This window comes from Anopheles nili, chromosome X (genome assembly GCF_943737925.1).
Source record: "Anopheles nili chromosome X, idAnoNiliSN_F5_01, whole genome shotgun sequence".
Classification (NCBI taxonomy): Eukaryota; Metazoa; Arthropoda; class Insecta; order Diptera; family Culicidae; genus Anopheles; species Anopheles nili.
In genome coordinates, this window is record NC_071293.1 from 9,703,426 (window position 1) to 9,728,976 (window position 25,551).

The window sequence follows — 25,551 nt, forward strand, 5'->3', positions numbered from 1 at the left end:
AGCCCATATGAGAGCGTGTCCGGTGGGGTCTTACGGTGTCCATGACCATCGGGAGAATAAAAAGCACCGAGAGAGAGAGAGAGAGAGAGAGAGAGATCACTCTGCATGATGTTCTCCGTATCTCTTAGTCCAGAACTCTATCCCCAGAAAATAGAGAGAGAGAGAGAGAGAGTGGCTTTTAATCGCACCTTTGTATGATTCGCTGCTCAATCGCTCTCGCTAGCATTCCTTCACTTCAAACACCGTGTCGTGTGGCTGGCAGGCATCAGAACCTTCGAGGGCTCCTTGCTCAGGCACACAAACCCCCCCCCCCACACACACACACACACACGGGCAGACGGCAAAACGGCACATGCCCTTGTCCGGTTTCGCTCGGTGCCCCATTATGCCCCGCGTGGGGCACCGTTTGAATGGCCATCAATAAAACTATCTCTAGCCCCTCTTGAATGAGCCCGCGCGAAAGGTACGCGCATTGTCGCTATTTTTACGCCTTCCGTACACCATCCGTTTGTGCCTGCGAAAATGTGTGCAAAGCGTACACCAGGTACACCTTCTGCTCGAGCGTCTTGAATGAAGACACATCGGGGTAAGCTTGCAGTACCTGCACTGTTTAGGGGTGTTTTTCTGGTCGGTATACTCCGTTTCGCCGAATCTGACCCATTCTCCCGGTGGTCAGTGAAGATCTGCGAGCCACCGTGGTTGCATTGAATGGAAGTGCAAAACTCGTCACCCGGGTTGTACGAGGTGTAGCGTCATTTATGACGAGTTGTACGAGCGATTTAAAGGCAACAAAAGAGGGATTAAAACGCTGATGTCGTCGCCTCACGTGGATCGATCACATTTCGAAGGAAAATAAGGGTAAACATGAATGGTTGTAGCGCTCGATGGAAGCTTCCGGTACGGCTCTGGCCAGTGGAACACGAGTCGGGTAGACATTGATGGGTGATGGATGGAGCTGACGAAGTTTGGTAGTGGAATGAAGAAGGAAATATGAATGACGGTGAACGCTGAAAGGAAGATTCTAAGGAATGTTTGAGCAGTAGTATATCCGTTACTGAAACACATTGGCTGACGTGGAGACGATTCAGGCTGTGTGGATATGACAAAGAAAAAATAAGCGTACGAAATGCTCCGTTAGGATTGCCCTTCTTTAAAGCCTCTAGCATGCAGAACGTGTGGTAGGTGTTCATTGATAAGCCCTTTAAGTTGTTGTCGACGATCCAATGATATTTCGCTAACGGAAGCGGAATTCTTTGATTGCTGGTGCGTTTCCTGTCAGCCTGTGCAGCAATGTTTGATGATACATGCGGGTTTCACTTACGGAAGCTGACCTAGCTTGTGGAGGAATGAAGAGAAGCAAGAAACAAATGAATGCCCAAACACCCCCAAAGGGTTGGAATTCTTCTACCATTCTGCTCAGCCTGTGCCGTCCATCTAAAGAGTCTTAGATCATTCGAAACCAGCCAGAAAACAGTTGTAAACATAGCAAACATAGTTCCAGGCTCGCAAAAGCACGCTGTCAAAAGGACAAAAGCACACCAGCGACGAAGCAAACGTTTGACAGAAGAAACTCTCCTGGCCGGACAGAAGAAGAAGAATTCTGCTGGCTTGATCAAGAAGAAGCGCTTCCCGTTTCGAAACCGCGGATTTCGAAACGCACAAAGCAGTCCATTTCCGCGACGGTGCTTCGTTCTGCACATCGAAACGTTCGTTCTTCACGCTAGCGCGCTGCGTGAGTGGTCTAGTGAGCGGCCACAGTAGCGCGAGATCCCTCGAGAGTGCCGCAAAACGCTGAGAGCGTCTCTCACGCACCATCTCTCACAAGCGCGCTCATCTTACGCATGCGTTCTGGAGCGTGAGCGCACCGTACGCACCTTACGTGCTGCGTTCTGTGGGCGATCGCGCGTCATGTGCCGGTATGCGAGCGACCGAAAGCGCCCGCTGGTGTGAGCGAGATGTCATAAAGCGAGCGTACGGTGGTGTGCGTACGCTCGAGAGCAAACAGCACTCAGCTGCGTCCAGACTTTGCGAGCTCACCGTACGCTCAGCGAGCGTCATTTCACAGCAGAACGTTGAGTAGAACGAACGTACCCGAAACTCGCTATCTGTCCGGGTCCTTTTCTCCCGGATAAAGTGGTCAGCAGTCATCAGGAGCAGAGCAGCATTGTGAGTAGCAGCTTCTTTTTTTTTCCCTCTCGGTGCAAAGTGCGAACAGAGAAGCTACGACAAGGGTGAAGAACAAGCGGGCGTTTTGCGTGCCGTCCTTTCCCGGGCTCTGTTCCGGGTTGTGTAGTGCCACCGTGCGTGTGTGCGTGTGTGGTTATGCGTGCACCGACCACAGGAACAAGTGTGTGGCCATTCTTTTTTTGTCGTTGCTTTTCTTTAGACAAAGGCCGGGAAAACTGTGTCGGAATCCGCCGGGACGGACCTGCGTGCGATTGGTATCCGTGCGGCTTGACAGACGTGCCTGTGTGGGTTAGTGTGTGACAAACGTGACAGTTTCCGGTGCAAGTTCTGGGCCGTTTTTTTCTCCCTCCAGCCGTTGCTTAACTCAAAACCCAAACGAATCGGTGCGGCTTTTTTTTTCGGCTGCATGCAATTTCGCCACTGATCGACATTATCGAAACATTATCGGCCCAGAGAAGGAGATTTCTAACTCGCCCTGCAGTGCGTGTGTGTGTGTATGTGCGCGTGCGTGTGTGTGCGCGCGCGCGAGTAGTGCAAGTGCAAAATTAACACCACCGGGGAACAATGGCGCTGCTGTGCTGATGGCGCGTGCGCTTTTATTTTTTTTTTGTTTGACGTCGCACAGATAGCAAAGTGGGAACAAAATAGCTCCGGTTGCGCGCGCTGCTTCAATCAACCCGAAATTTGTCCACCACCGCAAGGATCTGTCACGCGCGAGTGTCAAATGGTTGCCGCCCGCCATTTTTGCTGCAAGTTTGATGTCACCTTTTTCGCTGGCATTCTTCACCCAGCTTTTGTAACGTACCGAGTGCTTCAGCCAAGCAACCAATAACCACAATCAAAGCGCCAATTGCGCGACCGCGGGTAGCGATTTTCTTCTCACACCTCAGTCATCGGCAGCCAGTCGGGTTTGCCAACCTCGCGAGCCTGAACTGTGTGTGGGGAGCCTTCCTGCTATCAACCTTTATGCGGCTCGGTCACGAAACAAGTGCACAAAAGTTGGCACAATTTTTGCTCATTTCCTGGTTCTCGGCTTCCCTTTTTGCAGCTTCCAGAGCATATCCCGTTCGCAAGCGGTTCGCAGCGGCAGCAGCAGTAAAGCAACGCGTTCTCGAGTGCTTTTTTTCCCCCGTTTCGTTTCGTTTCGGTTCGTTTTGAGGAGTTAGTTTTGATTTCTTGCTGTGTGGCATCTTCGCCACCTTCGCGACCTTGTTCAGCTCGAGAAGAAGGTGCCGGCCCCGGGGCCGGCTTTTTCTTCTCGTGTGGCAACACCGGAACCCGGCAAGAAGTGCGTGTGTGTGTGTGTCCATCGGAGAGTGAGTTTGTGCGTGTGCGCACGTGCGTGTGCCGTGGCGGTAGAGAAGAAGCCCGGAGGTTGGTGTGAAGAGAGAGACACGCGCGCGCTGGCGCTTGAACAGTCGCAACATCCGGAAGTAGGCCCGAGGCCCGCATCCGCATTATGCCGAAGATCTTCCTGATCAAGAACCGGCTCCACCAGCAGCAGCTTCGGTTGGTGGAGGAGGCGCAGAAGAACAGCCATGATGGCGGTTCGGTTGATGATACCAACATCGTGGATGGGGCGGTTGGTGCGTGTGAGGGCAGTGAGGTTGGAACGAGTGAGCCCTTGTCCCTGGTGTCCCGGAAACGTGAACATGACGATGCGGCCGGTAAGTACACGAATTTTTCATTCTTTTTTGTGTTTATTCCTTTTTTGTTCCCAATTTTGCCTCCATTTTCTCCATCTCCACGCGGAAATGGCTCCCTTTTTGTATGATGGAATTTTTCCAACGCCGGCAAATGTCGTTACATAATCAATACATTGCGAAAAGACACTACTCGGGGCCGGGTTTGGAAAATTCTAGCAATTTTGGCCGCCATCTTGTGAACAACCAGTTTCCGTTTCGTTTGACAGCGCGTTTAAGGTGGCAGCACTGATACCGCTTTTTGGCGAATTTAAAAAAAAATGCTTCTTATCGGAAGTTAGAATTCGAATTAGAATTAGAATCCGTCATCTTGGAGCCTGCGTTATCTGTCAAAAAAGTGGCGTTGGATGACAAAAAAGGATGTCTAAAAAACGGAGTGAGGTAGCAATTTTTCTTCATTTTTCTGCTCTTAAGCAACACTGATGAGAGTTTGAATGCAATCAATCAGCTCTTTTCTTGCCATTGATGCGCTCTAAAGGAACAAAAACATCGATAAATCTTTAGAAATATTTGTTTTCGATAAGCTAAGGCTCTGCATAAATAGAACCCTTAAGGACCAACACGATTTTGATGTCCTTTTTCAACCAGCTCAATTAGAAGGTAGTTGTCCAATTATCTGCCCCAAAAGCTTCATGCTTGATGGTTGGAAGCACCAAAGGGAATACGTTGATTTGCAACAATTGTGCGCCCTCCAAAAGAGCGTTAAGCGGGGCCGAGAGAGAGAAAGAGAGAGAGAGAGCGAGTGTTAAAAGAAAAAGAAACTAAAACCTCGTCCAGATCGTGGAACGCCGGTGCGGAAGCACCGTTCGTCGTTGGCGCTTTGAAGGGATGAATGTTTCATGCATCCCCTCCGCCCCGCCCCCGCTCTTCTCTTCCCCCACTCTCCAGTGTTGTTATGAAATCGGGTCCCTTCCTCGGCGGCAGAATATTGATCCGGCGCGCCGATTACCGATGCGATCCCCCCTCCCCCTCCTCTCCTCCTCTTAGTAGGGTTGTGTGGGGGGTTGGGGGCAGGGGCGTTTTGCATATCCTTTGAATACACGTGGTTCAGTGTCCTCGAGAGCTCCCGCCTGAGGGAAGGTAGGAGCTCTGATTGGGGTTGGCGCTTCATGTCCTGGTGTGCGGGTGGGTGGGTGGGTGGGTGGATGACCGAGGAGGTTGAGGCACGTGTCCGTCCGTTGCTCGCAAGTGTGTGTGTGTGCGTGTGAGCTCTCGCTCCTTCTTCTCTCCCCTGCGATGCCAACGAAGAAAAAAAAAAGGCGAATGGCATTTATTTTTTGCCAACCTCATTTTCAACAGGCATCATGTAACGCCCCTCACTCGGCATGTCCTTGTATTCCGCTGACTGCTGCATTTGACCATTTGGGCCTTCCTTCCGGGCGCCCTTCCCCTTTCCCTTCCCTTCCCCTTCGCTCGTTCCCATTTGATCACTTTTTGGAGGGAACTCGACGACGCGAGACGCCTGCGTAATGTGATCCGATTTCGATGTGCGTACGTGCGTGTGCGTGTGTGCGTGTGTCCCATGTCCAGAGGGCTTCTATTCCCTTCCCCTTTTCCCCCCCTCCTTCCCACCAACGAACTCGTTCGATCGGGTTCGAATAGCGGATTCCGGGGAGACATCTGAAATGAAGCGATCACAAATCGGTGCAAAACAGGGAGCGGGTTGTTATTCAAATGCTTTCATCCCCTGTCCTCCCTTTCACACCCACGTCCCGTTCCATCTCCTTTCTCCCCCTTCATGCGCTGGATTGAATGATGAAAAAAACATTTTCTCCCAGACGGTGCGTTTCGATTTCTAAATGTATTCCAGAACCGTGTGCGCGCGGACCAAGCCGGCCGTGTGTGTGTGTGTGTGTAGAGGGAGAATAAAGCTTTCCCGCTAGCCCCCACCCTCGCTACCCACGTTTGGGCTCCTCATGCTTTTTAGAGCGATCACATCACCACCTGCGTTCCACACGGTGTCCTGATTTAAAATGCATCTGCGCGCCTCGGAACAGCATCAACCTTCCATCTCGCTCACTCTCGATTGCACAATCTGCTCCTCCCTTCCCCCCCCCCCCCCTCCATCACCCCTTTCCCAACAGTTTGGTTAAAAGGGCGACGACGGAACCCGGGCCCGAGACTTGATCGACATTTATATATGCAATTTTGGATACTCGTTTTTTTGTTCTACTTCACTCACACCATCCCTCTCATGCACCTCGCCCCCTCGCTCGCTATTCATTTCGATTTCCCACCCGGAATGTGCGACGAACTTGACGCGCCCGCCACCATTACGTACGATTGGCGCATAAATCCCCACCATTGCGGGGGTTGTTCCGGGCTGGGGGTTCGGGGGCAATGTTCTCGCGTTGCTCAATCTCCTCCTGGACATTCCCTCCCCCCCCCCCTCAGCAATTTCCATTGCAGATCTGGTGGCCCTTTCTTGCATGCCTGATACGCTTCTTTGGGGTTTCTTTTCCCTTTTCTTTTTTCAAAGCTCCCGTCTCGTTGTTTCACGATAATTCTTTCCCATGAGGTGGAGATGAACGCTCTCCTTTTTCTACCCCCCCCCTCCCACGGTGGGGGTGTAGTTGTGGAGACGGAAAAAAAGCGAATTAAATTCTCAGCCCCCAAAGTCCGGGCAGCTCATTCGCGAAGATAGGGGTGCGTTGCATTTTTAACCGAACCCCACCGAAGAGGGGGTTGAACAACGGGTGGCTGGAGGGTAGGGGCGCGTGCGTGCATTTTTTCCTCCCATTTTTCCGCTCAAAGACCAAAGACCGAATGCGAACGCACTTTCGTCGATAACATCCCCCGGGAAAAGGAGGGCGTAAGAGGGCGGGGAGGGGTTCGGTTTCCATTTTCGTCGCCTAATGTTTCAAATTTCCAGCCTAGCCCCCTTCCCCCCGCTTCTCACCATTCCAACACCTCCCTCGGTCACAATAAAAGCCCCTCTTTCAGCGCGGGTTCGAGGCGACAATGGGGCGAATTCCACCGGACGTCAGCAAATAATTGCGAGCTCACCTTTCCACACCGCCTCCCGCTTTTCCTCTCTTCCCCTAACCCTCCTTCCAGGTGGGGTTGGGGTGCCCTAAAACCAGAACCCGCCACCACGCAGGGTGAGTTTTTTATTATGGCTCCACAGAACGCTCTTTTTCTCTCGCTCTCTCGCTCTTTGGTCTATTCGAATTCTTTCCTTCGTGCGTACCCACCTCTCCTCCATCTACCACCCTTCCAGCTAGGTGTAGTTGTTTTTTTCTCTCTCTTTCCCTCATCATTACACCTTCCTTTAATGATTTCCTCGCGCTGGGGTTGAAGTGCGATCGAGATGCGTCAGCGAAAAGTTGGACTTGGGTGCGCGAATTTGTGCGCTCCCCTCGCAACACCATCTTTCCCCCCTCCCCCTTCGATCCACCTCAGCAACACACGCGCGCCCTTCGCTGGTACGCGCTTGTGGCAGCAAAATTGGGCGCGATTGAGCGAAACAAAAGCAATAGAATCGTGGTTTTAGGCGGTACTTGGCGGGGATCTTTTGGGTTTCCCCGTTCCTCCTCCCTCTCCCATCGCTCACTATCCATCCCTCACCCCTAAAACAACCCTTCGCTGTACTTCATTGTGATGGGTTTGTGTGACGGCGTTCTGAATTACTTTCTTGCCTACCACCTTCAAGGTATCGTCTCCTAGTGCCCCCCCCCTCCCCGCAGACTCTCCCCATCCCCCGTTCAGTGGGTCCACTTGAGGGTGCCGCATTTTCGCTTTTCGTGGTCGAGGTGAACCCCCTTCTCTCGTGGTGGAAGAAACACACACGCACAGCACCCGGTGACGTTGAGTTGATCTTGATCGTGGCCGCTATTATATCATTTTCCGCCTCCTCCTTCTCCTTCTCCTCCTTCTTCTACGCTTCCAAAGCAACAGCCTCCAGCACACGAATGCTGCACGCACTCGAGCAACGTTGTCCCTCTCTCTCTCTCTCTCTCTCTCTCTCTCACTCACTTGCTTCGCGTTTCGTGCCGCGTGTCTCCCAAAAACAAAAAAAAAACAAAAAGAAAAAAAAACCGCCGTTCGTCGCTTACGGTGCCGTTGAAGTCTTTCGTGCCGTGTTCCTCGCTCTCGACGCGCACAGAGCGGTTGGGTGTTTTTTTTATGCTGTTGCCATGTTTTCTTTTTCTTTCTCTCGCTCGCGGTGCATTTTGGTCCAGCCCGCGTGGTTTTTAGACCCGACGCGTGTGAGGGTCGTCTGAACTGTCTCGGCCGCGTCGGCGTCACACGAGAAGGGGAACTGGTGCAGCATCGGTAGGGGGAGGAGGAGGCAGGGTGGGGGTCGGGGTTGCCTTGGTCTTGGCACAGATTCGCTTCAACTGGTGGCTGGTGGGCCGAGTGTGTGTGTGAATGTGTGCACTCTGTCTCTTTTTTCTTGTTCGCGTTTTAAACGCCCCCCAGCGATGGGGATTTCGCATGGGGGGGAGGGGGAAGAGCGGGCCAGGTGACAGTGACGGAAATAAAAATAGCACACAAAAAACCGCCCCCCCCCTTAGTCCTGTGAAGGGACACAAAGCTAAACCATGTGGCTCACAACCACCCTTTCCGTCTCGATAAAGCCTCAATCACAAAGCGGCTGGGGTTGGATCTTTGCACATGTTTGTTGCACTCCATTTTCGCGTGTTTGTGTGACGCGTGTGTGTGTGTGTGTCGCCGTCATCACCGCCACCGTGTTTGCATGCAGTTTTAGGTCAGGGTTAACGACTCGCGCCCCCCTTCGCTGTGGAGGGCAGCAGCTTCCCCCCCGACGGGCCTTCTCTCTCTCTCTCTCTCTCTACCCACCCACAGGACGACAAGTGTCGTGCAGGCGGCGAGAAGGGGGGGGGGGCAAGAATACGAACGATAAATATTTAGCGCGAATTCGCCTTGACGCGAGCCTGGCCAAAGGGGGGGAGTGAAAAAGGCCCACACATTCTTGAAAGCTCGCGCGCGCGCGGTCTACTGCCAAGGACACATGGAGAGGGACGACATAACGGTCGAGGTCGCACAGGGGGGGGGGGGGGGAGCACGATCGGAAACAAAACGGTACAAAATCTGCATAATCTCATAACCAAAACGGCAATTACGCGCGCGAGACAACCGACTGTGTGTGGTTGTGTGTGTGTGTCACCTTCGACAGTGCGCGCGTGTGTGTGGGTGTGTGTTTGTCACCACGTGAAGCGCTTTCTTTCGCTGAGTGGGTGGCCCTAGCGCGAAGGAGGTTTGTGTTTATTTTCGGTTCAGCAGCCCATCGTGGCGAAAACCAGCAGCAGCAGCTTTAGCAACAAAAAAACACTCCCCCCCACACACACACGCACACGGGAGAGATAAATAATAATAAGACAGGCGGACGGGGGAGGGGGAGGGGGGGGGACCGGTTTTGCGGTTTTGGCTCGCGACAAAAGCCGCACCGAATCTGGGTCAAGTTTGGTGTCCTCGTGGTGTTGCGCCTACGCGGAGGTGCGGATTTTGCGTTGAAGGGCACGGTCAGACGCGAGGGGGGGGGGGGGGGGAGGGGAGGGGTTTGGGTGGTTTGTAGGAGAAGTGCGGGAGCCACCAACAGCGGTAGGAGGAGATGTCGACCGAAAATGGTCGTCCAGCCGTCCGGAAAGCAAAGCCACCACCAGCGCCGCTGAAGCTGGCAAGGCTGCACTTAATGCTTCCCATCCCTTCTCCCCCCCTTGCGGAGGGTGTTGGAAGGGGGAGGAAGGGATGGTGGAGCCGTTCGTCAGGGTTAGCTGGTGTCGCGTACGCGTGCTCTTGAGATGCCTCAACATGGCACTGCACGGGGCTACAAAAAGCGCAAGGAAAGAAAAAGAAGAACAACAAACAAAGGAAGGATTTTTCCTTTGCATAAAACACACACACACACGCGCGTTGTGTGTTGCCAAAAATGAGGCCCGTTTCGCTGAGCCTCAAGCATCCGTGCGCTCTTTTCCTGTGTCCTTGTGTAAATGTCACCCCCTTTTCGGAGGTCCTGCGGTGGTTGGTGTGCGGGGGAGGGGGGGGGGGATGCTGAGGGAAGGGGATTTTCGCCATCCCGGGGTTTTTCTCCTACACACAGACACGTTGCGAGAAGAAAAGGGGGAAACTTGAGAGGGAAAGAAAAGCTCAGTTGCATCGATTAAACTCCTCAATTGTTGAGTTTTATTTAATAAAATGCCCTCTAAAATGTGAGTAAAACACGCGAGAAAGAGAAAATGGGGGGGGGGGGTTTTCCAACAATTCCCCTCCCTACCAGTGCCCAACATTAAATGGGTCAAGGATTATAGGCGAGACCGGTTTGCAACGGTTTGCCGAGCGCGAATGCTGGTGAAAACCGGGAAGATGCATCTTGAAAGGAGGCGGGGTGATGTTTTTCTTCAGCATCCCTTAATGCACCTTCTCGGTGACTCAAATTGCGCAGAAAGCCCCTTCCTGTGGCTGGGTGTATGTGTGTGTGTGTGCAAGTACAACACCTCCCCGTAATTGATCATTTCCGTTTCGATCCTCGCTTCGTGCAGTTGATGCAGAAAAAGGCAGAACAGCTCGTGTCCTCGTGTCGTGGTGTTGCGCAACAAAGGGTCCTGCCTTTGGGTTGTTTCTTGCTCTTTCTTTTTTGTTTGCCTTTTTTTCGCTTGCATAAGGATGGCTTTTGTCTGCTGCCGCCATATGGCAGGCGTAAAGCAAAGGGGTTGAAAGGTCGCCTTTCGTTCTCTCGCACACACGTAAAAGGAAGAGCTTTCTCGTGCGGGGAGGAAGGAAGGGGTGCGCAAATGAGCTTGGAGTCCTTTCTCTGATGGGCGCTTTCCATTTGCTTCTGCTTACCAATACTAACAGGCTCGTTTTAAAGAAGTTTAGACAATTTGCTCCTCCTCGTGTACATTAGACAACTAATAACCCTTCAGCCCCTATTTTAGGGGATGTTAGAGGAAGTAGCATAAGAAGCGGAAGGAGGTGTGGTAAAAAGGAAAAAGTAATACACAAATACACACACACACACAAACACTCTCACACTCCCGCATGTATAAAAGAAAATTTCAAAATTAAAACAACATTAAAGCTTCCGTTTCTTGGCAGCTTGCGCGTGCGCATACAAACGGTACCCCCCCTCCCCCTCCCCCTCCCCTCCTCTCGTTCCCTCAACACCAGCAGCCCCTCCCGCCCCCACCATGCCACCTTCTGCCCACTTCCTCAACGCTTACTTCCTCGTGCAGCAGCCACACGAAGCCTTGGTTTGAATGCTGAAGCGCGCGAGCGTGCGCCCGCAAGGTCAATATCTTCTAAAAGTTTGACCTTGATAAAACCTGATTTTCCTCACCACACGAGCACCACCCCCTCCTCCCTTCCTCCCCACCCACCTGCCTTGAGAGTAGGTGCGCAAGAGCGAAGAAAACGCCGCGGAAGGGAGCTGCAAAGTTGCCGCACCGTCTCTCTCTCTCTCTCTCTCTCTCTCTCTCTCTCTCTCCCTCATGGACCGCTTGTTTTACATTGGCCTCCCCTGGCGATGCCGGTCGTGTTTTTGCATCACAAATGAGCACTTCTTCTTCTTCTCCTCCGGGCGAGTGTGTGTGTGTGTTTGGCTTCGATCAAGGAAAGAACAAAGCGTGGTAAAGCATCGCATGGGAAGTGGAGGGGAGGGGGGTTATCCTGCAACGAAAAACGGCATGCAAATGTCGACTTCACCTGGGTTGCTTATCAGCTCGAATGCGTGTATTTTTTGCTTTCTTTCTTTCTTTTTCCCTTTTCCATGTGGCGTGGGGTTTTATTTTAATCCATTATTTATTTATTACTGCTGCTTTGCTCAAGAAGCTCCTCCCGGGTTTGCTTTGGAGCACAGCAGTGGATGAGAAATGGAAAGAAAATATTACCACAAAACGCAGAAGCGCAACGTTTTCAAACCGGCCCCTGCCCGATAACCAGACGGCTAACGAACTTGTGCTTCTAGGGGGAGGTGGAGCTGGTGGGAGAAAGGTTGGAAGAAAGCTTTCCACCACCGGGGCCATTCTCGGCTCTCCCCCCGCCTGCCCATGCTCCACCCCGAGAGACCGTTGTCTCGAATGCTCACGCGCAAAGGAATTTTCCTCGCTTATGCGCCCGTTGAAGTCTTTTGTTCGCTTTTCCCTCTTTTACCGCATTGCGGCGCACTGAAGCGGCTGTTACGGAAGCACGAACACGCACGCGTAGAACGGAGAAGAAAAGCCCCCTTCTCCTCTCCCCAAGCCTTCCCCTGCTCCTCTTCAACCACTCGGCGAGCAGACGGGCGATGTTTTGAGGGTTGAGGGCCTTTTTTTTTGTGTGTGTTGTTTCTACCAGGTGAATGCGAGAACGAGTCAACCGGCATTCACCCCGCACTTTTCTGCCTCTCATCCACCTTCCTCCGCTCCCCTCCCGTGTACCACTCAAAACACCACAGGCGGTGTTATTATTGTTGGCTCTCCTCTGTGGATTCCTTCCTTCGCTCATTTTCCTCCCGGTTCCACTCGAAAGACAGGCCAAGGCTTGGCTAGAGCATAGCGCCGAAATGCTTCACCAGAGGCTGGCTGGATGGTGCGCACCGCAAACGGAGGAAAAAACGAAAAGAAAAACATCTTACGACCTGAACAGCAGCGAGAAGAAGAGAAGAAAAGGCACACACACACACACACGCCAAGAGAGAATCGAGAAAAATCAGTTCTGCTCAGATTGCTGCGTGCGTGTGTGGAGGGTGGGATGAGATCCGCTAGCTTTTGAGGTTCGTTCGTGCTTTGCCTCTCGTCCTTGCCGCTTTTTCTTCTCTCCCCGCATGTGTGAGAAAAACGGCGCTTGTGGAGCTAAATATTGTTGCTTGAATTTCTAGCATTTAAGCGAGCCTCGTGAAGGTGTTGGGGATTCCTTTTAAAAGAATTTTCTTCTACAAGCTCCCTTTGGAGTAGTGGATATGTTTTTTTCAAGATGTGTTCTCTTTCTCTGTCCCTTGAGAAAGGTGTCTCATTTCACCGAGGACTCGCTTCTTCTCTTCACCGTTGAACGCCACATTATCTTCCGTCATGTACGCGTCCCATCCCATCAAGCTCCAAATGGAAGCAAATAATCCGTACACTAAAATTACGAGCTTCCCGCGACGAAGAAAAAGCTCCTCCGGCTTCCATGGGGAGAAACCCGCGAAGCAGGAAACAACACCACACCCCGGAAGTGTGGGTGGGGTGGAAGGGGGTGTTCTGGAAGGTTTAATGTTATGTTTCCTACTCCTCACCCTTATTTTCCCTTCAACATTCTAGCATCTTGCGCTTTCAGGAGCGCTTCCTCGCGCAGTTTCTAATCCACACATCCTCTCTGCCTTTCACACTCTTCGTCTCTTTCTCGCACGCTCACCCTTGGCATGGGAAGACAGAGGGGGCAGGGGGGGGGGGGGCAAACCATTGTGCGCATCGCGGGGTTTCCCAGTTCTGGTTCGATGGTTGCTGCGCGCGTCTTTTTCTTCTGCTTTTCTTCTCACCATCGTCTCAGAACCCGTGGTGCTGGCGAAGGAAAAGCATCTTGGGCTTTGTTCTATCCGTTAAAAATTCCTCCATCGCGTGGAAAAACGTTTCAAAACAAAGGTGGTGTGGCTTTTTTGTTTTTTTTTTGCAAACTCTTGCCGTGAGCCTTCTCTTCTTCCCAGAGGTGTTGTTTTATGTTCCCCTCTCTCTCTCTCTCTCTCTCTCTCTACTGCTCCCGCAACAATGAGAGGATGGGTGGTGGGGAAACATGAAGAGGCATCAACGAAATGTTTCATTTCCTTCCCGAGTCAACCGCGCTTCCCCGTGAGTTGCAGCAGCACTTCCCTCGTCTCATCACACAAAAGTGCGGCATTCCTGTGGCACTGGGCTTTTGCTTCAGCTGCTGCGGAAGAGGCGCGCGGTGGTGGTGCTGGAGGAGAAGGGTGTGCGGCTAGCAGGCTCCTCTCCTCGCCCCCACACACCGCGGAAGCGCCTCACGCGCATAATGAGCCAACGGCAGCTTTATATCGCTTAAAGCTTAAACGGACTGGTCAAACAGCACCATACGCGTGTATGTGTGTGGCTGTGTGTGTGCCTTCGCGAACGGAGAACAAAACAAGTCCTTCGAACGGTTCTTCTCTCGTAAAACGTTGGATCTTTTGCCTTTTTTTTGTTGTTGTTGTGTGTAAAAAACACTCTGTTAGCTCACCGCGCCCTGGCTAGAGCAGAATGATGCGCCAGCGAGTGGAGAAACCTGTCCCACTGTTTGTGTGTGTGTGTTGATGGACGAGAGAAGAACAACAACAGACCACCGATGAGAGAGAGAAAGAGAGGGAGATCGTTTTGTCGTGCCCCTCAGGAAGGTGATGCGCCCTCGGGGGGCTGATGATTGCCTTTCTTGATGCAGGTTTTCCTATCTGCTTTGTTGTTGCTGTTGCTGCTGCTGCTGCTGCTGTTGTTGTTGTTGTTGTGCCCTTCCTTCACGGAGCCCGGTTACGATCCACACAACAGGGCACATTTCTACCTGCGAAGCGAAGAAACGGCGATCACGCGATCATCCGGAGGTTGCCTTTTTTTATTCGTCTTCTTCTCCTCCTGCTGTTGATCGTGTTGCTATTAGGACGCAAAGGGGGGGGGGGGGGGGTAAAAAAGGAGGAAGCTGCAGTAGAGGAAGACGGTGGGTGGTGGCAAGGTTTCCGAGCAACCCCCGGCGCCCGCGAAGAGAAGAAAAACCCCGGAGACGGAGAAGAAGCCAATCGAGCAAACGAAAGATCTAAAGCGACGAACCCCTCGACGGGGAAGTCTTTTATCGCTCTCTCTCTCTCTCTCGCTCGATCGATCGATCGCTTTTTTTTTCTTGTGTGTGCTTTTGCCGCTATGTTCTTGTGCTAAGAGAGCGCACGTAAACGAAGGCGCGAAGGCCCAGGGTAAATGACAAAAGAGAGAGAGAGAGAGAGAAGCCCGCGAGAGTGCGTCAGCTAATATGAGACGAACGGATCTCGCGGATCCTCTCGCGGTACAGTTAGACCGCGGTGTGTGGTGCGTTTTTACGAGGTTCTCGGCATCTTGATGTGGCAGGTGCAGGGGGGGAGGGGAGGGGATTGTGTATGCTTCGCTGAGTACCGGTTCGCTGCTTCCGTCTCGTTCTCGCTTCATCCCCGACGTCACAGGCGGCCAGCCCCCTTCACCAACCGTGGATCTTCTCTTCACTGACGATCCGTTGATCGCACAGAACGCGCTGTTACTGTTGCCTAGTGCGCATTCTCGCTGAGAGAGAGAGAGAGAGAGGGGGGGGGGCTCTTTGTCGCACTTCCCTCACAATCATCACCCCCCCCCCCCTTTCTGGCTCTCAAGCGAGCGTGGGAGTGAAACAGCGCATCGAAAATGGGGGGGGGGGAGATTCTTTATTCGCTTTCGAGCGAGAGTTAGAGTGAGAAAACACCAATGGGGGGGGGGAGTGTTGTTCTTGCGTGAACGGGGCTTTTCATGGGTGGGTGGTAGGGTGGAAAAAGAGGGGGGGGGGTGGGGTGGTTGGCGGGAAAGGAAGGAAACGTAATGAGCCATCCGGCGCGATTTTTGAATCATCGCTCTCTGATGGGAGTGCAATAGAGAGCGAAAGAGAGAGACAAAACGCTCGAGAGAGTGAGAGAGAGAATGGGGCATATGGGGGGGGACAAAGAAAAAAGAGAGACAAAAAAAAACACCAGCAGGAGAAAGAAGAAGAGCTGAAGTAATAACACGCACGCAAGAACGGAACGCTCGAATGGCGGCAGGTTTTTTTTAGCTACGTATCGTCTTCGGGAAAATTCTATCGCAAGCTTAGAAGGGGTGGAAAGCGGAATTGGAAAAAGGGGACGGAAAAGCCGGGGGGAGGTAATAATCTAAGCAATTTCACTCAGTAGTGGCAGCCAAGCAAAGAAGCAAAAAAATAGGCCCCATCTTCCTTCCCAACTGGTTTTAATTCCACCACCACCGATTGAGGGAAAAAAGCCGCCCCCTGCTCAGAAGGGGATGTGTGTGTGTGTGTGATTGGAAGGAGGAGGGAAGAGGAAACCTCCCGACTGGCTGGAAGCCGGTTTCCCGACTTCTGATGGGGATAAGGCGTTGTGGCTTCTGCAAGCTGCCGGAAATGACGAAGAGCGCAAGCTTCATCATCATCAACCACGATCGAATTGGGTGGAAAAAAGGGCGGTGGGGGAGAGGCGGGAGGGGGGGGGGGGCATGCTGGGAGAAAGGTTGTTGATCTTTCACTGCTTAACGACGAGCAAACCGAGCCTGACCAGTCGCGGTTGTTTCGCTTATGCAACATCCTCGATTAACATGCTCGATTAGAAGCCGTCAGCTCAGCTCGAACAAGAAGTTGTTTGCTTGTGTGGGTTGATTTTTCTTCGTTTTATTAGAGCTTTTCCCGTGTTTTAGCTACACAAACTTCCCCATCGAATGGGGGAGCAAAAAATGGGCTGCTCCTTTGAGGTCTCTCAAACTTCATCCTCAACCTCGGTTGCACCGAGGGCCGTCGTACTGCTGCTGGTGTTGGTGTTGGCTCCACACGTGGTAGCACGCACGCGGCAACAGCTGGTGTGGCGCGGGGGTACCAACAGCGCCCGGAAACCGGCCCGAAAGTTGGCATTCAGATAGCAGTAGATGAGCGGATTGAGGCAACAGTGCGTCATGGCGAGCCAGTGAAAAGCGAACCAAAGGTACGGCAGAGGCGCCCAGGTTGGGTCCTCGAGTGGAGGCGCCAGCAGCAGTACGTTGAAGGGCAACCAGCAGATGATGAACCCGACCACCACGGTCACGGTCATGCGGAGTGTCCTACGGCGCGCTCGTCGGTAGGGATGACGAGCTGACGTTGAGATGACAGCGCCCCCTGGTGGTGGTTGGCGGCGCCACACGCGCCACCCGATGCAGGTGTACGTGAAGAGTAGGGTGATGAGTGGCAGTCCAAACTGGGCGAGCGTAAGCGCAAGGGAGTAGGCCAAAGCAGCTCCAGGATCGAGCCACACCTCAGTGCAGACGGATTGGTCACAGCGAGCGTGCCATTCGCTTGGTTGCACCAGCGTGGAGTGAAGAGCGATCGGTAGTGCTGTGGTGAGTGCAGCAACCCACACCAGACCCAGCAGCAGTAGAGCCCGAGGTCGATGGGCTCGACGGCGGGACCGCAGTGGACGTACGATCGCTCGATAGCGATCTGCGCTGAGGGCGACGAGCGTATAGGCAGACACCAACACCGACACGGCCTGGCAGTAGTTGACGGCTAGACACAGGGCACCACCGAAGGGCCAGTACTGCAGCACGAACATCGACACGGACGAAAACGGGACGCACAGGAGCGTCATCAGCAGGTCACCGAGGGCTAGGTTCGCGAGGTACAGATTCGTTGCGGTTCGCATGCGACGTTGGGTTGCGACCACGGCCAACACCGAGCAGTTGCCGGTGACGGACACACCCAGCGTGAGGGTGTAGGCCGCCCACACCAGCACCTGGAAGCGTGCGGACGCGATGCCCTCTGGGATGACCTCTGTGGAGTCGCCCGTACACACGTGCTCCACCGACGATCCGTTGGTTGGTGAGCTTGTGGAGGAGTTGTTCATGCCCGCAGAGAGGCTGTGACGACGGTTGCGATGAGACTGTGGTTCCTGATCGTCCTCGCTTCACTGGTGGGGCTAACTCTTTTCCTGCCCGATCTCGTGCTTTTCCTGCACTAAGCGCTGGGTGCGAACTGTATCTGGGGGTGTAAACGCGCGCGCAGAACACCGGCGGCGCATTTAGTGGCTCATTAGCAGCGGTTTTTAGCGCGCGCGGGTTTGTGAAACGAGATTTACCACGGGTGTTGATGTGGGTTTTATTTTTCTCCGTGTTCGCTGTTTTTGTTGGTTGGAAAAACGACGGAAAAACAGCAAACATGTGTGTTTTTTTTTCTTGGGGGAAATTAAATGCCACAAACAGCTCTCTCTCTCGCAAGACGCGCTGGGGGGTATTGCAGATTAAACTGCTTCTCTGGAGCTAGATAAAGAGCTCGTGTGCATTTTTTGGTGTTGTTTTTAAACTTCCCTCTTGTGTTTTTTTTAGGTGTTCAATTTTCTCGCACCCCCGCACGCACGTTGCACAAAAGCACAATAAACAGACACAAAACGGATGTGGGAAAGAGCGAGCTTTGATATGCTAATCGCGAGCCGGGCTACTTTCAATAGAATACATTAGCCAATTCCGAGGGAAACCTGACCATTTTGTGAGTCCTCAAAAGGAGCCCCAACGAGAGAGAGAGAGAGAGAGAGAGAAAGCGAAAAGGGAATGTGTGATGGCAATGAGTTACGTAATTGAAAAGGTTCCGAGGTGCCCATTTCATTGGCTGGTGCGAGAACCAAAAATGCACCGAAGGGAGGTCATTGTTCTAATGTACAAAAAAAAAAAAAGAATGTCCCACCCCCATTTCGCGTGCGGCAGACGCACACAAATGCCACCCCTTTCTCCACCCGAGCGGGAGATGAAACAATGCCATTGATGAGCTTTGTTTCTTTTTTTTTTGTTTTGTTTGTTTTGCTCACGCTTCAGATTTAAGGGCACACAAAAAGGAATCATCCCCCCACGGGCTTTAGGGGGGGTGACGCGCATTTATTTCCTTCGTTTTTCTTTTATTTCTAGCGTGGTGTTGCGCTGTGTGTGTGTGTGTGTGGGTGGGAAAAAAACGAGGCCAAAGGGGGTGGTACAGGTGAGCGAACGAACCCCCATCTCTAGACGCCGCTGAGCTTCGATTAGAATATGAATGAAAAGCGTCTTCCTCTTTGAAAAAAAAAACGGAGAGGTATTGGGTACTTCCTGCTTCCGTTTTTGTTGGTTTTGTTTTCGTGTGTGTGTGCGCGCGCGCGTGTGTTTGTGTCCCTCCATTAACGGGTGTTGGCGAGAGGGCTGACAGAGGAGGTTAGACAGTGTAGGTTGCGTGTGTAATTAAAACGAAAAACACAAAACGCATTCTAAAGCGAAGGATCCCTTAGCGTTTCACTCTAACACCTGTGCCTCTCTTTCGCTCCGAGCATTCGTATGGGCAACACGTTCCACGGCCGGAAATGGTCGGCCAAAACCGATGGTTGTGGCTACCCAAAAGGCATTTCACCATTTGTGACCGTTTTAGGGGAGTTTGAATGCCCCATCGGAATGTGCCGTTGGTGGAGTAGTTGACGGAGTTGTAATGTAGGAAAAGAACAACACTTAAATTCATCCCCTTGCTGATGTTCCGCATCCAGCACCGGTAACGGTGCTGCAGCTTGGAGTGTCTTATTTGCTTAACCGTCGAGCTTCGTTCCTTGCCGGTAAGAAAAACCCTTTCGCCGTTGAAGGAGCCGCCTCGATAGTGTTGCTCTTGCAATTTGTCATGCGTGTTGCATAACCGTAGGCGCAATGGTATTTCGAATACGAAAGAGGCTAACTTGAATGCTTTCTTAACGTGCTCGCACAGAAGATCATTTTCGTGCTCTGTGAGATAGCTGTTCTTACAACCCTGTTCATCTACTGTGCATAATTTCCTCGACGAAAAACGTTAATGTTTCTAATAATTTAAGATAAAAGAATGATAAAAACAAGATTTTTTCAACTGGTTGTTATCACATTTATATTCGATAACTATAATGGATGAACTACTGTAGTAAAAAATCGCAAATAATAGTTAGATTCAACGGCGATGTAAACCGCTATTTAAATCCTTTTGAATCAATGGTTTAGATTAATACACAAAGAGCTTCCATGTGACATTCAACGCATACTAACGTGAACGTTTCGTCCTTTACGTTCTTCTTTCCAGAGCGTGATATCTTCAGTGAGGAAAACCGCCTCAGCCCACCCTGCCGGAAGCGAGCAACATCACCCTCAATTCCGATATTCGCCTCATCAGGCTCAGCGACAGACTCAACCACCGGTTGCGATCCAACAACAGCCACCGGTTCAACCCACGATGGCACCAGCAACAGTCGAGCAGCTTCAGCATTCAGCAACAGTCTGGCGGCGTATCACCACCGAAGCAACGCGCTCTGCCTCCGCAACAGCGGCACCCCTGCCAAAGAATCGTCAACCTCGCCGCTGACCGCCTCCGTCGGTCACCAGCGGCATCACATCCTGGGAGGTCCTGGTCGTCGACCAGCCCTACCACACTGCCCGAAAGACGACGAGGCAGATAGCAGCAGTAGTAGCAGTGATGAAGCAGTACCAGCCGATCTAGCAGGATGTTCTCGACGACCACCGTTCGTAAGCCGCCCAGTAGGCACGTTTCTGGATGGCCGGAAGTCGCGACCACCGACTCGCTCGGCATCACCACCACCACCACCACCACCATTACCCGTGCATGTGACAAACGTGGTGAAGCAACCATTATCCTGCGACCAGCGAAAGGATCCTTCGGCGGTGAAGTTCGACAAACGACGCCCTTCAACGTCGGCGATTGTTGCAAGTCCTTGCCGGCGGGTTACCGAAGGTCCTTCCCCGTATGTTGGGGCCCGTGGGCACGTCCTCACCAACGCCGAACGTAAGGTGTACCCACCTACGCCTCCTCCGCTACCTCCGGCACCGGAGGTAGCCTCGAGAAGCAGCACGCAGGACGACGAACGGTCGAAGGACGAGCCGGCACGTGGCTCGGTTGTTGCGCGTGAGGCGGAGGAGAATGAGGAAGAGGTGGATGAGACGAAAGGCGACGAAGAGAAAGAGCAACAACAAGCGGGACAAGAGAAGAAACAACCCCAAGAGACAGATCCGGATCGGGAACAGATTAAGGACCTTCGCAAGGAGCAGCAAACACCGCCAGGTCCGGTGAGTGAAGCGGTCATCCGTGAGGAACCGCAGGTGCCGGGAAGTGAGCAGCACCGCCGATTGCGACTCCCCTCACCAAGCCCACCACCGGCGAAGGATCGTATCCCTTCACCGATGGTACCATTTGGAGCCGCCGTCCGTTGTTCCGTCATCCAGCGAACACCGGTGGTGCGTAAACCTGCACCAGAGGATGCGTCGTCGACGCATCAACCAGCACAACAGCATCAACATCTGGATGCGAACCCGCGTGCGGTCGATCTGAAGGTACGCCCAGTCGTAGTGCTGGCTGTAGAACCTGAGCAGGAACAACCGATTGACTATCACATCCCGAAACGTCCGGCGGCAGCGACGGCGAATGGTGAGGATCAGGAGCTAGAAGACCGCATGGTATGCATGCGACGAGAGGCCCGACAGATGCAACAGCAAGCAGCGCTCCTCCGCAACCAACTGCAGCCGTTCCGCGCAGGATCAACGGTGGCAGCACGGGCGGCAGCGGCGGCCGCTGTCATCAGCGGTATCATGCAAGGAGCCGCAGGACATGGGCGCTCTTCGAACAATGGTGGAAGTGGCCAGTCCAACGGTGGTGGAGGTGGCGGTAATGGTGGAGGTGGTGCCTCCAACAACGGTGGCGGTGGTACAGGTGGTGGTGGAGGCGGTGGTGGCATCGGATTCTCCTCGGGAGGCGGTGGTGGAGGCGCACTGGGTGCAGGAGGTGCCGGCGGTGGTATGGGAGGAAGAGACGGACGCTCCAACTACGGACCCAACAGCCCACCAACGGGTTCGCTGCCACCGTTCTACGAGAGCCTGAAAGGAGGCGGCGCTAGTGGTGGTTTGAATGGATACAACGCGAATGGTGGCTTTCTGACGAACAGTGCCAGCTATCAGCAGTTGTTGAGCTCGCTTGAGTGTGATGCGGTCGCGCAGGATCTGGCAGGTGCCGGTGGAGGTGGTGCAGGTGGTCCAGGAACCGGACTGGGTAGTGGCGTTATCCTTGGGCTCGGTTCCGGCTTCACGTATGGCAGTGCAACGGATGGAGGTGGTGGTGGTGGAGGAGGAACCACGGCAGGCCAGGGCAACGGGACATCGGCGGCGGCAGTAGCGGCAGCGGTCATGGGCAAACACTGCACACTCACGATGTTACACAACCACTTCGGGCTGGCTCTTAAGGACGAGGTGGATCTCGGCTATGATGCGAAGGTTGTCGACCCTACACTGCATGGGTTGTACGCGAGCGCTACTGTGGATGGTGGAGGTGCTGGAGGTGGTGGCACAGGATCTGCAGGATACGACGTTGCAGACTCGATGATGGACATGGGAGACTCCATGCAGTTGACAGCTACACTCACGACGTACCCATCCTCGGCAGGTGCAAGCCCTAATGGACTATTGGACGGGTGTCTGAGTGATGCCGAATTTTCGCTCTATTCACGCGGTATGCATGATGAACAGTCGAGTAACTGCAATGACCTTGAGCTCACCTCTACGCCATCGCTCACACCCGACTCGGTCAGTGCGTCCCTGCACCAGATCGACACCGTGCATGACGCGCTCGGTGACGCCTACCCAACCTCTGGTGGAACATCCGACCAGCAACAGGGTACACCTGCAGGTGGAGGAGCAGGTGGTCCTCACGCACACCTAGTGCTACCGCGCGAGTACACCAACATGGCGGTGGCAGCTGCGGCCAGCTTCGTAGGCACGCAACATGGCGGACTTGGCGGCTACCACGGAAAGTATCACAGTACGTCGGCAGCCCAAGATGGTGGACAACCTGCCAGCTATCTGTCAAACGGTGGCAATGGCAGCTCACCGTATGGCTCCTTCCAACCGCTGCTGCGCTACGACCAACTAGATGCGCACAGCAATCTCTCACTGCCGTCACCTGGCGGTGGCTCCTCGCTTGACTTCGACCTGCACCAGACTTTGCAACCACTGCAGGGCCCGTTCGCCATGAATCTGCAGCTCGCTAGCGCCGGCCCGGCCGCTCACCTGCAGCAACACCAGCAGCAGCAACAGCAGCAACAGCAACACCAGCAACACCAGCAGTTGACATCGCACCAGCGCTCGAGTGGTGGTGTGCGATCGCCAGGTGGCAACTCCACCTCATCCGTATCCTCAAGCGCGTCCTCGGCTGCTGCTGGGGCTGCTCTTGGTACCCATAACGTACCGGTTGCAGGACCTCCACCGGCGGTACTTGCGACCACCATCCAGAATGTAAGTAGCACCGTTCGATATCAGACCTCGGATAAGCTGCTCAGGGTTCTTTAGCCCTTGTAGCAGATCCTATTGCTTACTTGCGTCACTAATCCTATTAACTTCTTTTCTTTTTGAAACGGTACAATTACTCGACGAATGCATCGAAATTCATGGGAAATATTCGATGCTGAAGATTTCGTGAGAGTACATGTATATACGGAGAAGGATTCATTGGTTGTGGTACAAGAACCCATTCTGAAGCATGCATGCACGCACTAACACCCTAGAAGAAGTAGAATAGTGATTTAGATTAGTGTGCTTATTTCACAGTATGAACCTCGAGAACTTTTGGCAGATACGCAAAGTGTTTTAGCGACATCGTGGGGCTATTTTGACATTAATTTATATTTTTTTACGTTTCGAATTGCGATAACTTAAGGCAGTTCCTAAATGTTTTGCAACACCATGGAGTATCAGTGCTATTTTGGCATTAGATAGTGATTTTTTTTGCTTGTTGCATTGCGAGATCTCACAGCAGAATTGCAGAGCGTACAACAATGTAGCTTGGGGTGTTTTTTTTATTCGGCACATCTTATTTTGAGGTTTTGTGATATTTGGGCTAATTTTACAAGATTGCATTATATCTTGCATATCTATTATTACACCAGGTATATAAAAAAAATATAAACTAGGAAATTTTTCGAAGAAGGAAGCTACGAAAAAACAAGAAAAAACATCTTGAAGATGGAGAGAAGGACAGATTGGATCGTAGCTTTTATCCACTGTTTGAATACCATCTCTCGCGACGACTGGCGGATGATGATGAAAATGAAGAACAGCAAGTGGCTAAGCAAAATGAAGAAAGAGAATTGCCAGCAGCTGATTAGAACAGTGCTCAAGATGTGTCTGGTAACAATACAGCAGAGAACGATTCTTTAAACAACAATTCATCATTCCAATATAAGCATACATCTACACATATATTTTTAATTAAAGATAGACAGCAAGCTGGCCCATCAGCGATTCAAAATGCCACTATCGTTTCACTATCCGCTATGTCTAGTGCATCAGGCGAAAAAGATGAAACTGATGATGCAGATGAAAAATTTGATGGAGATGAAGGCGAAAACAATGATGAAGATGAAAAAGCACACTAATAATCATTGTAGACATTGATATTAATGTATTAACACTAACTCTGATGTATTAATTCTGTTGGTATTAATTCTGTTATAAGATTGGCTTCCTTTCTCGTCATTATTTTGGTACTTTTTATATAGCTTTTTCAACCGTAGCTAATCTCGAAAAGGAATATTTTAGATTAGTGGCATGGGTTTGTAAACGATAAGCAAAGACATTTTTAGACAAGAGCATTTTCTAACAGTGTTCGTTATTATTTTCCATCAGTTGGGACTCCCAGCTGACTCAGAACTGCAGTTTGTGAATGGAGGACACGGTATCAAAAATCCACTGGCCATTGAGAACGTACCGCTGCGGATGCGCTCGGAGGATCGTCACAGTGGTAAGCAAATTTCAGCGACAACTAGCGGCAAATCACGCAACCACCACCAGCAACAACAGCAACAGCAGCATAACCACCACCAGCAACACCTTCATCAACTGCAACCGCAACATCCGGCACAGCAGCAGTTACAGCAGCAGCAGCAGCAGCAGCAACAACAACAGCAACACCATCATCTCCAGCCGCAACTCCACATCGAGGGTGCGTCCTCGGGCTCGTCCCCATCCGTCTCGTCGTCCACCTCGTCGTCCGCTTCCTCACCGAACAGCTGTGGCTCGCCAGGTGGCGGCAATGGGGCCAGTAGTGGCACTGCCGGTGGATCAACAGCCGAGGATGACCAGAACCGCTTCGTTTGTCGTATCTGCTCGAAAACGTTCAGCCTGCAGCGGCTGCTGAACCGTCACATGAAGTGCCACTCGGACGTCAAGCGTTACCTCTGCACGTTCTGCGCCAAGGGCTTCAATGACACGTTTGATCTGAAGCGGCACACGCGTACTCACACCGGCGTGCGACCGTATAAGTGCAACCTGTGCGAGAAGTCGTTCACGCAGCGCTGTTCGCTTGAGTCGCATTGTCTCAAGGTGCACGGTGTTCAGCATCAGTACGCGTATAAGGAACGGCGGACGAAGGTAATCCGGTTTGCGGCAAGATAGCAAGATGGAAGCCACAGTGCAGTAGTATCTAATCGCTCTCATCCATCCACAGATGTACGTCTGCGAGGAGTGCGGCCACACGACGAATGAACCAGAGGTACACTACATGCACCTGAAGGAGAAGCACCCATACTCGCCTGCCCTGCTGAAGTTCTACGACAAGCGACACTTCAAGTTCAACAATGCAGCGTTTGCGAACAATCTGCTTGGCTCACTGCCGATGCCAGTGCATAACTGAGATGTGCCGGATAAGACGAACGCGCGGGCCAGAGGGTAAAGGAAGAGATGCAAGAAGAGGTGATGAGAAGGTGAATGGAGGGGGAGTCCGTAAGGCTGATGAAAGTACCCTAATTATTTATTATCTATTTTTTTCTGCTGCAATAATATTGTTTAAAACATTAGGAGTTAGATATTTTATACTTTAGTCCCCTGGGATACGGGAGAGGGTGGGGAAAGGACATGAAATTTCTAAATAGAGCGAGAGCAAAAGAGAGAGAGAAAGAGTGTGAGAGAGAGAAAGAAAAAATGAGATAGAAAACAAAGTTGTAGAGGGA

General features: G+C 52.3%; 1 protein-coding gene across 1 annotated transcript; it reads left to right on the forward strand.

Moving 5' to 3' along the window:
• The first annotated feature begins 3,646 nt into the window (after nucleotides 1-3,646).
• LOC128728923 (transcriptional regulator ovo-like) lies at nucleotides 3,647-25,235 on the forward strand. Its single transcript, XM_053822573.1, has 6 exons — nucleotides 3,647-3,854; nucleotides 19,629-20,455; nucleotides 20,591-22,840; nucleotides 23,662-23,664; nucleotides 24,230-24,973; nucleotides 25,050-25,235. Exons 1-6 carry the CDS (start codon nucleotides 3,647-3,649, stop codon nucleotides 25,233-25,235), a joined length of 4,218 nt encoding a protein of 1,405 aa, XP_053678548.1.
• Nucleotides 25,236-25,551: the final 316 nt, after the last annotated feature.

Coding starts and splice junctions, on each gene's coding strand:
- LOC128728923 (XM_053822573.1), top strand. CDS start 3,647: ATGCCGAAGATCTTCCTGATCAAGAACCGGCTCCACCAGCAGCAGCTT. Junction 20,456..20,590: donor ACGAGCCGGCACGTGGCTCG/GTTGTTGCGCGT, acceptor GAACAGATTAAG/GACCTTCGCAAGGAGCAGCA. Junction 24,974..25,049: donor ATAAGGAACGGCGGACGAAG/GTAATCCGGTTT, acceptor ATCCATCCACAG/ATGTACGTCTGCGAGGAGTG.